Below are 10,717 nucleotides of genomic sequence, written 5' to 3'. Positions count from 1 at the left end.
CTGCTTTTCATTTATAGTTTATTTTTATGGTATTTATTTATGAAAAATGCAGATTAAACTCGATATGTGCGCTTAAAAAGAGTGTTAAAGACAACATAAAATATGTTTTTAATTTGATTAGTGAACAGCAGCACACTGACTCGAACAGAAAACCTTTCAGAGCTCAATCAAGTTAGAAATTTTATCAAATTAATCAATTTGTATGAAAAAGTGGAATTTATTTATTTTTAGTGCCTTAAATAAACCAAACACAGCTTTAAAAACCAAAAAAGTTAAGAATTTGACTATTTATTCTTTTGATGTATATATTTATCGTAATATAATTTGTGTAGTTTTTGTAAGTTTTGTTGCTGACAGAGCATTTTGCTCCTCAGAYTGATCGAACCGTTGAACCTGGAGAAAGCTGTGGATCTGTACCAGAAGGCAGCAGGTGTGTTCGAGGTGAGAATCTCACTCGCAGCCGAATTCTTTTAATTTTCTGTTCGTTTCAAACAACCGTGAACCTTTTTTTCTCTTATTTTCTCRTTATTTTTCAGAACGAGGACCGGCTGCGTCAGGCCGTAGAGCTGCTGGGCAAAGCCTCCCGACTCCTGGTCCGGTTAAAAAGGTAAAAAAAAATAAGTTACTTAATTTCTTCCTGTGTTTTTAAAAACTCCAGAAATGTCTCGTCTCTCTGATCAGGCTGGACGAAGCGGCGGTGGCGCTGCAGAAAGAGAAGAACATGTACAAAGAGATTGAGAACTTCCCCATGTGCTTCAAGGTGGGTCGGCTTCTTTTATCAGAACATAATATCTGAGGCAGTTGAAGCGCTGCTCGACTGAAACGTTATGAAATAAACACAACATCTAATAATGTGACACAGCTGCAGAAAACTCTTCTTCTAAATACCAGACTTTTTTTTAATCTTCCAAAGTAGTTTGAATTAGAAATTTTAAATATTTTCTTTGGACTTTGGCTGCTTTTTTTTTGTATTTTCTTAAAATCCCTTTAAGATGCTTACCTGAGAGTTTTGAATCATTTCAGCCTTAAAAGATTAAATTCAAAATGACGGTTGATCAGGTGAAGGATCAGGAGTTTTTGGTCCTATTTCTTAAAGTGCCTGTGACATGCATATTCTTCAAATACAAAAAGTCAAAGAAAGCATCTTTATATTTAAGAAAGTTTGAACAATACACACGATTTTACCCATTTTGTCCCATAACGGGCCTATTTTCTTTTGAACTTGGCTCAGACAAAGTGAAACAGGAAGTGACATCAAAGGGGAATTCTTAAAGAAAACTCTCGTCTTTGTTTATTGAAACAATATTTGAACTGTTCTTCATCTCTCTGATAGAGACTCAAAATAATCTTAAACATCAGATTCTTGTCTACAGTCTGGGTTATCAGCATTCCCCTTTGACATCACTTCCTGTTTCTTCACAGGCAAATATCTCAATAACTGTTCATCTCAGTGACGTGAAATTTCTTTTGCAATATTTTATCAATGTTTTCTTTCTGAAATGCATTCACATGTATTACAAAAATTGTCTTCATAGGCACTTTAAAGATATACTCTTCATCTGTGTTTTTTAATCCCCTGGTTTACTTTCTTTTTTAAAAATTTACTATGCAGATCAGATTCAAGGTCCAAATCAAAATAATTTAAAAAAAAGCAGCTAAAGTTCAAAGATAAACTTAGAGGACCTGAAAATCTCTGTCCTCCCTGATAAAAACGCACCATTAACATCTTTTAAACACGATTTACTGAACTCCTGCAGAAAACGACAGCTCAGGTGCTCGTCCACCTGCACAGAGGCGACTACGTGGCGGCCGACAAATGCGTCCGGGAGAGTTACAGGTAGGAGACCCCCCAGCCCCCCAGCAGAGCGTTGCTGTCGGGCTGAAGGAACCGTTACGTGAGCCTGCTGCCGTCGTCTCTCTTCCAGTCTGCCCGGCTACAGCGGGAGCGAGGACTGCGTGGCCATGGAGACGCTGCTGCAGGGCTACGACGAGCAGGACGAGGACCAGGCGTACCGCGTGTGCAACTCGCCTCTGCTGAAGTACATGGACAACGACGTGAGTACCGTTCACACCTGAGAGGCGCTAACAGAGTTGAACATCAACAAATCTTTTTCTCCTCCCAGTACGCCAAGCTGGCCATCTCCCTGAAAGTACCAGGCGGAGGGAAGAAGAAGAAGGCAGCTGCTGCTCCACAAGGTGGCGCCAGCGGGGCGCCGGCTGCTGCTAACGAGGAGGAGGATGAGTATGAAGGCGGCCTGTGTTAGCCTTCATCCATGGGTGCTCCCCTCTGTGACTTCAAACCCCTCTCTGCTCCGCCGGCCGTTTCACCTTCAATGTGCAGAAAATACAATCAGCCGCTGATGCAGGAATCGTTGATGTTAAGCCTTTAAGTTTGAGGCGACTCTTCGGCTGTTTTATSTCCTTGTTGTATCATTTGTCGTCTCTGTGAAGCTGTACATTCTGCTGTTTGTCGTGTGTTGGTAGTTTACTGCAGATATATTCAAACCATAAACTAAATGTGTCTGAGGTTTATTTGTACAGATAATTTATTCAGTATTCACAGATTTTACTGAAGCAATATGCAATCATGATGGAAGTGCATGTTTAAAACGAATAAAGTGATTTATTGAAACCAAATCTGTCAACTTTTATATTAATTTATATGTAGATGGATTCATTTTTGTCTGCTTATATTTACTGCTAATACTTTTTTAAAGAAGCAAAACCAAAAACATTTTATTTTCTGCAAAGCTGKAGTTTGAGCTGAGTGACTGCTCCAGTTGTTGAAAAATGAAGATAAAATGAGCAAAATAGYTAAAATGAAAATATCTGTAGCTACATAATGAAAATGCTCAAATCTGCAGATGAAAGAATAACCAATAAGAAAATAATGAGTAAATAAGCACAAACCAGCAAAACAAAAGTTAAAGCACAAGTCAAAACCAGCTTAAACCAAATAGTTAAATGCTAACAGAAAAAATTGTACCTAAAATTTGTGCATATATAAAAAAGAGCATTTATAAGCTAAAACAAGAGCATAGCTACAAGTCAAAACAAGCCTTTAGTAGCAAAGTACTAGCTAAAACAGTAGCTAAAAGAAAAATGTAGCAAAAAAGGTGTAAAAACTAATAAAAGTAAAACTAGCTGAAAACGCAAAACTATCACTAAATGTTAAGATTAGCAAAACAGCAGCTATAAGCTAAGAACAAGATCATAGCTAAAAGTTAAAACTGGTAAAACAGAAGCAAAAAAACTAAACAAAAAACAGTAGCTAAAAGCTGAAAAGGTAAAAGAATAGCTAAAAATTAAATAAAGCAAAAGAGGTGCTAAAGCTAAAATTAGCAAAACCATAGCTAAAAGAAGAAATAAAAAAACTGCAGATAAAAGCTAAATGGAGGATTTCTACAACCTCTGAATATTTACCTTTAAATGTGATGAAAGCTGCAGCTGGAGGTCCGTTCTGCTGCGGCTGCTTCTCAGCAGAACTCAGATCCAAAACAGCCGAACAAAACCCGGGAAAAAAAAAACCCTTTCAAGACATTTTTTATTTGCACGTCTCTTAACGTCTATGATATCACATGGCTTTAATATACAGGAACAACTTCACATTTCATTCCTCCACGACCTGTTCCTGGTGATACAACCCCGTATGTACATGTCCTGAAAGTCACTCATGGCAATAATGAAGTTTGGTTTTTTTTATTATTTTTTCTCTCTCATGCTAAAATGTCCTCTAATGCATAGTTTGGACCAAAGGGCTTGTCGTGTCAGCCCTTCGTAGTGAAGCTTTTCTTCTCTTTTCAATTATTTAATGTTTAAAAAAACCAGCGAGGTGTGATGAAGAGGAGGATTCTACCATCTGATAACGACGCCGCAGGTGATCGAGTGGATGTTTGATTGGCAATTCTCTCTGCAAAACAGGAAGCATAAACAGAAAAGCCCATGTGCAGTAAACAGACGTGAGTCGAGCCCACCTGAACGACACAAACAGTATATTTCATGCCACTTAAAACACATTTTTCTACAAATTCCCTTCAGATGCGTCACATTTACGCAGAATGAATGTCATTGAAAACAGCTCTTCCTGAGAAAGATGTAATTCAGAACAGTTCTTCTCGACAAAATAAGGCAAGATAGTCTGATCATGTTCTCCACGTTTTGATTTTAGTGCCCCTGACGTTTAGAAAAAAAGGTTTGTTGGTTGTAAATGTCCTCCCTTTTTTTAATTTGTCCACCAAAACCTGGCAGGAACCTCAGTATTGCACCGTTCCCTCCACTCACAGGTTCCAGTTGGGAGGATTTTTTTAATTTATTTTTTATTTTTTTAGAGATTGTGCTCAGAAATGTCAGTGGGAAGCCCTTAAACAGCCGCGACCTACCAGGCAGGTACAAAAAAAGTTCTACAGTAGTTTGTTTCTGACGTTCGAGGAAAGCAGCTGCAAAATTTGTGCTCTTAACGAGACAGTTTTTGTCGTCCCGGTTTTTTCATTAAGAGTTTCTGCGTGGCCCCGCCGCCGCCGCCGCCGCCGCCTGATACCAGCCGAAGAAGATCACCCTCTGCTGCTTTGCGAGCCGAAAAGCTAGCCGAGCGGCCTCACTGGGTTTTCTCCCGGGTCCACTTGATCATGGTCTCCGGCGAGCGGTAGAGGAAGATGAGCTTGGAGTACATGTCCTCCTCCAGGTCCAGCTCCCCGGTCTCCCGGACCAGGAAGATGTCGGTGCAGAGCTTGAGGATGCGGTCCACGTTGGGCAGCTCCTCGAACATGATGGTGTGGGAGATGCCGCTGAAGAACTCGCGCACAAACTTCCCGATCACCAGAACCACGGAGGCGTACAGGCCCATGATGCTGGAGGAGGAAGAAGACGCTCAGTGTGAGGAAGAGTTTCACAGAAACGCATCGGGATCTGGTGATTTCTGGTTATAAGATGAGACATTTTAATCTTTTYATATTTATTATAAACATTTCTGCACTGATGGTGCCTTCCTAATCGTTTATCATAGGCACTAATGCACCCCCATACCAACAGAGAAGCAGCCTTTGTGCACTGATAACATGCTTCATCCATGTTTAATTTGTCTGACCACAGAACAGCTGTCCACTTTGACTCAGTCCAGAGAGGACAGCAGCGGTGTCAAGATATAGCTTTGTCTTTGCACGATAGAGCTTTAACAAGCTATAATTGGACAGCAAAGTGAGCTGTGTTTACAAAGAAGGACTTGTGGAAATATTCTTGAGTCCATGGGGTTACGCAGACAAGATCAACTTTACTTGAATTGTTTGCAGCGGCAGTTTGTTCAACTAAACAACAACATGCTAACTTTAGCTACTATTAGCTTATCCTCCTGTCGTTTTGTCTCGTCGTTAGAGTTGCTGGGTAATTCGGTAGTCTTCGGTACTTTTACTTGGAGTTTGGTGTAATGGTGGTGCGTCACAGACAAAATAAGATTCGCATGTGTTTAATGTTATGATGTGGGCGGGGCTTTGCTCCAGGCTAAAGTGTCATTATATTGACTTACAGCTCCAGTACTGACGGCTGAGCTTCAGATTCTTCTAATCTTTTATAGTCTTATGATTTGTAGATGATGGGATATTCAAAGGCTTTCAATTCTCCATTGAGGAACATTTTTCTGGAATTGTTCCACTCTTTTTGGGTCAGTTTTTTTGCAGACTGGTGAACCTCTGTTTATCTTTGTTTCTGACAGATTCAGATTCTCTAAAATTTTCGTTTTRTACTTTTACTGGCCCGTTCAGAATTACTTAATTAGCTATAAGATGTTCCTCCAGCTGTTTTTTTACCTTATTTGTGTGTGTAATGCAAAAAATGTAACTCAAAAAAATCATCCATAAATTTGGGGAGTAAATTTTGACAAATTTTATACAACGAATACAAGAGAAATGTTGTGTCTTTGTCAAAACACATTAATCTATAATGGCTGCCATTTGTATTCAAGGCTTTTGTTTCCATTATGTACTCTTACTATATTCCAGGACACCTGGGACAAAGATTAAACCATATCTGTTGGTACAAACCCGTATCCAGCCAGGAAGCCCAGACTGGGCGGGCTGACTTGGTCGCTGAAGATGTAGAGCCGCAGACCAGCTTCGGCTTTCCGGTCCTGCTTCCGATCGGATTTCTCACTGGGATTGTCCAAAAAGCCCGGTTTGGTTTGGTCGACGATCCACCACTCCTGAACCTGTGCTGAAGAATTCTGGGCTCGCACCAACGTCAAGGTTATGTTAATCATCTTCTCACCTGGAAAAACAGTAAAATTAGACATTAGCATAGAACGTCTGTTTGAGTTGGTTTTTACTGTTTTAATGAAAAATGTGAAAATCACCGAGCTGCTCAACATGAGTGGCATCTGAGTCACTGGGAGCTCGAATATAACGAGGGATGATTTCTGCTATGGTCCTACAAAAGACAGAAACACAACTCTTAAAAAGACCAATCGGTCATATCTGTGTTGGCTAAAGAGCTACATGCTGTGAGCTATAGTGCTACATGCTGTGAGCTATAGTGCTACATGCTGTGAGCTATAGTGCTACAAGATGTGAGCTATAGTGCTACATGCTGTGAGCTATAGTGCTACAAGATGTGAGCTATAGTGCTACATGCTGTGAGCTATAGTGCTACATGCTGTGAGCTATAGTGCTACATGCTGTGAGCTATAGTGCTACATGCTATGAGCTATAATGCTACATGCTGTGAGCTATAATGCTACATCCTATGAGCTATAATGCTACCTGCTGTGAGCTATAATGCTACATGCTGTAAGCTATAATGCTACATGCTGTGAGCTATAATTCTACATGCTATGAGCTATAGTGCTACATGCTGTGAGCTATAGTGCTACATGCTATGAGCTATAATGCTACACGCTATGAGCTATAATGCTACACGCTATGAGCTATAATGCTACCCGCTGTGAGCTATAATGCTACATGCTGTGAGCTATAATTCTACATGCTGTAAGCTATAATTCTACATGCTATGAGCTATAATGCTACAAGCTGTGAGCTATAATGCTACATTCTGCGAGCTATATTTCTACATGCTGTGAGCTATAATTCTACATGCTGTGAGCTGTAATGCTACATGCTATGAGCTGTAATGCTACATGCTATAAGCTGTAATGCTACATGCTATGAGCTGTAATGCTACATGCTATAAGCTATAATGCTACATGCTATGAGCTGTAATGCTACATGCTATAAGCTATAATGCTACATGCTGTGAGCTATAATTCTACATGCTATGAGCTGTAATGCTACATGCTATAAGCTATAATGCTACATGCTATGAGCTATAATTCTACATGCTATGAGCTGTAATGCTACATGCTATAAGCTATAATGCTACACGCTATGAGCTGTAATGCTACATGCTATGAGCTGTAATGCTACATGCTGTGAGCTATAATGCTATATGCTATGAGCTGTAATGCTACATGCTATAAGCTATAATGCTACATGCTATCAGCTGTAATGCTACATGCTATCAGCTGTAATGCTACATGCTATGAGCTGTAATGCTACATGCTATGAGCTGTAATGCTACATGCTATGAGCTGTAATGCTACATGCTATCAGCTGTAATGCTACATGCTATCAGCTGTAATGCTACATGCTGTGAACTATAATTCTACATGCCAAATTCTCTGTTGGAGAATACACAGGGTGAGTCAAAAGACTCGGGACACCTTTTATTTCAGAAACTAAAAGAAAAAGTAATATCTGAAAACTCTAGCAAATAATGGGTGAGGGTGACCAAATCCTGGCCACCATCTTGGATCAAAGTCAAAATTTTCTAATGGGAAGTTTGTCATGTAGCATATCAGAGAAGACAAGAATTATCTCAAACTGATTACCGGTCTCTGATTCACAAATTCTTTTGTGGTTCAAAGGTTATCAACACAGAAAACTGCAGCAACAACTGAGACCGCTGCCCATTGTTTGACATGTTGTATTCAGGTTGAACATGTCAGTTATTGCAAAAATGGCAGCTTTCAAGATGTTGGCCATGTTTCAGACATAGCCTGAGACATAGCACTCCCTCACCCATCTCACCCATTACCATTTCATTTCTCCCTTTGGTCTCTGAAATAAAAGATGTCCTGAGAGTTTTCACTCATCCTGTAGCTCAGGCATGATGACGAGGAGTGAACCTAAAGAGAAGCAGAAGGATTTACTCACACGGGGGTCTGCTCCACTGTCCCGTTCAGAAGCATAATCAGATTCAGTTTGGTTTCTGGGCACAGATTTTTTACATTTTTTCCAGATGCAGTTTCAGCCTTGGCTCCAAGAGTCAGGTTCCTGAATGCAATAGAAAAAACAAAAACAAAAACAAGGCGTGAGAACTTTACACCTCAGGCCTGCAGGTGGGTCAGCGTGTGAAAACAACTACAAGACAAGAACAAGACAAGGAACGACGGTGTACCTTTGCACAGACCAAGACACGGTTATGGGGAAATCCTCACTGGTGCCCAACTTTGTGATCAGATTTTCTCTGCTGGGGGGGCTGATGGTCCACAGAGAGTTGGAGCTGCCTTTCAGGTCTGCGATTATCAGGTCTTCGTAGGTATATGTCTCCAGCCACTGAATGGCCTGCACACAACAGAAAATGTTGCTGTTAAATATTGGTCTAGTAACACACGAAACCCATGCTGTGTATCAAACAGTTAATTACATCGTCAGATCTAAATTTCTGACAAAAGTCTTTAAATTGTTCCGAAGTCACAGTTTGCAGCTGCTTTTGTTGAGCACTCATGGTGAAGATGGGCTGTGAAAAGAAAAATCAGAGTTAAAAAAGTTGTTTTGTCAAAAGCGTCTTTTTGCTCTTGGGTCGGTCGGTTTGCTGCGTCCTCACCTGGAAGCCGGCCAGCGTGATTTCCAAGGACACATCCAGCGGCGCGTTGACGACTCCGGCCACAGATTTGACGAGGGACATGAAGAGGAGCGGGAACCAGACGATGCAGATGAGCAGAACCACGATCATTCCTCCCATCCCGTACTTCACCACCTTCTTCTTCTTCTGGCCTCGCGGCTGAGGGTATCTCTGCAGACAAAGACGCCACGAACAGCCCAAGGTGAATCTTCTGAAAAAGACTGAATTGCTCCTGTCAAGCTGAAACCTGATAGAGAAACTGAAACTGAGCCGTTAGAGCAAAAATAAACAGAAAAGTAGCTAAAAGCTGTAGCAAAATGCTAATTAAAAAGAGAAAAATTATTTACCTGTAAGCTAAAAGTAAAAAAAAAGGGCTGAAGAAAAGCTGAAAGCCACAAAATGCTACCTAGAGGTAGCAAAATAAAATGCTAATGAAAAGAATTAAAACAATTAAGAGAAAAAAAACTAGCTAAACGATAGTCGCAAAAGCTAAAACGATTAAAATGCTAAAAGCTGMAGAACCATCTATAAAACAATTACAAAAAAAGCAAAAGCATAGGAACAACTAAAATGCACGGTACATGCCAAAAGCTACACAAAGAAAAAGGCTAGGTAAAACAAAAAGGTAGTAAAAAAGCTAAAAGTGACAAAAGGCTARCTAAAACAAAAAGTACCCAAAGATTAGGTAAAAGCTAATATTTGCAGAATGATTGACAAAAGGAACAAAATTATATATAAAAGCTGCAGAATTGCTAAAGTAACGGACTGGTAGCTAAAAACTAAAAGTAGCAAAAAGCCAGCTAAAACCAAAAAGTAGSTAAAGGCTAGGCAAAAGCTAATAGTTGCAGAATGATAGATAAAAGGAGCAAAAGCATGTCTAAAAGCTGCAAAACAATAGCTAAAGTAACAGAATAGTAGAATTAAAAGTAGCTCAAAGATAGCTAAAACCAAAAAGTAGCTGAAGACTAGTTAAAAGCTAAAACATGCAGAATGATTGCTAAAATAACACAATGGTAGCTAAACACTAAAAAATAACCAAAAGCTAGCTAAAATCTAAAAGTAACAAAAGGGTAGACAAAAACAAAGTATCAGTATATACATTAGCTGATCAACAGCTAAAACATCAAGTAGCAAAATGCTAGCTAAAACCAAGAAGTAGCCGAAAGCTTACTAAAGGCAGSCAAAAACTAAGAGTTACATATGAAGACAAAAATAAAGCCAGTCAGCAGATTTCAAACTAAAACGGCTTTTGCTGGAAGTGAAGAGAACTTAATGTGTTTCTATCGAGATTTTCTTAGTAAATTTAACGAAATATTTTTTTAAATGGATGAAAATAAAATGTAAAAATTTACAGAAATTTATTCAACAGAAATCAACTCTGTAAATAATAAACCAGCATTTTCACAATAAGATCTGTTATTGTTTGTAAAATATAAGTCAATAAACACTTATATAAATGTTAAATTATGAATATCTGTAACCCGTTGGGCTGATAAAAACCTTCTCTGACTCTCTCCAACATTTGAGGATGAAGATATGAGCGTAGATGTCCTCCACACAGATCCAGCTGGACAGAGACAGAGACGTGTCGGTCCAGACCCAGTCCATCACCGCTCGCAGCTCCGTCAGGAAAGGAACCAGACGAAAACTGAAATAAAAAAAAACAAAACACCTTTGAGATCATTTGGCACAAAATCAACCAAAACACAAAAAGAACCAAAACTTTGTTCAAAATAAAAATAAAAATCCTAATATAATCATAAACCTTTCTTAATTTTATTTGAGTGACTCTTAATTTAATTTCATGGAAATTTTTAACCAAGTCTACAAA

General features: G+C 39.4%; 2 protein-coding genes across 6 annotated transcripts in view; one reads left to right on the top strand and one right to left on the bottom strand.

Annotated features, from left to right (window-relative positions):
* Positions 1–376: 376 nt before the first annotated feature.
* LOC106525666 (gamma-soluble NSF attachment protein) lies at positions 377–2,637 on the top strand (the record flags this gene model as incomplete). Its single annotated transcript, XM_014019969.1, is given in 6 exon segments — positions 377–441; positions 537–607; positions 682–760; positions 1,758–1,837; positions 1,926–2,055; positions 2,124–2,637. Coding segments are annotated over 6 exon segments (566 nt in total), but the record flags the coding sequence as incomplete, so codon positions are not given.
* An 889-nt stretch (positions 2,638–3,526) lies between these two features.
* Positions 3,527–10,717, bottom strand: part of piezo2b (piezo-type mechanosensitive ion channel component 2b) — an 82,319-nt gene continuing 75,128 nt past the window's right edge. For all 5 annotated transcript variants that reach the window (XM_014019968.1, XM_014019965.1, XM_014019964.1 and 2 more), the window contains 8 exons: positions 10,387–10,534; positions 8,869–9,057; positions 8,689–8,781; positions 8,440–8,606; positions 8,196–8,315; positions 6,341–6,414; positions 6,033–6,255; positions 3,527–4,847 (listed from right to left, as the gene is read on the bottom strand). In XM_014019968.1, the coding sequence (XP_013875422.1) occupies positions 4,595–4,847; positions 6,033–6,255; positions 6,341–6,414; positions 8,196–8,315; positions 8,440–8,606; positions 8,689–8,781; positions 8,869–9,057; positions 10,387–10,534 (1,267 nt within the window). In that variant the 3' untranslated portion in view covers positions 3,527–4,594. The remainder of the gene's footprint in view (positions 4,848–6,032; positions 6,256–6,340; positions 6,415–8,195; positions 8,316–8,439; positions 8,607–8,688; positions 8,782–8,868; positions 9,058–10,386; positions 10,535–10,717) is intronic.

Source organism: Austrofundulus limnaeus, unplaced genomic scaffold (genome assembly GCF_001266775.1).
Source record: "Austrofundulus limnaeus strain Quisiro unplaced genomic scaffold, Austrofundulus_limnaeus-1.0 Scaffold237, whole genome shotgun sequence".
Lineage (NCBI taxonomy): Eukaryota > Metazoa > Chordata > Actinopteri > Cyprinodontiformes > Rivulidae > Austrofundulus > Austrofundulus limnaeus.
The sequence above is the reverse complement of the archived record's forward strand: the minus strand, read 5'-3'. Positions and strand labels throughout refer to the sequence as shown.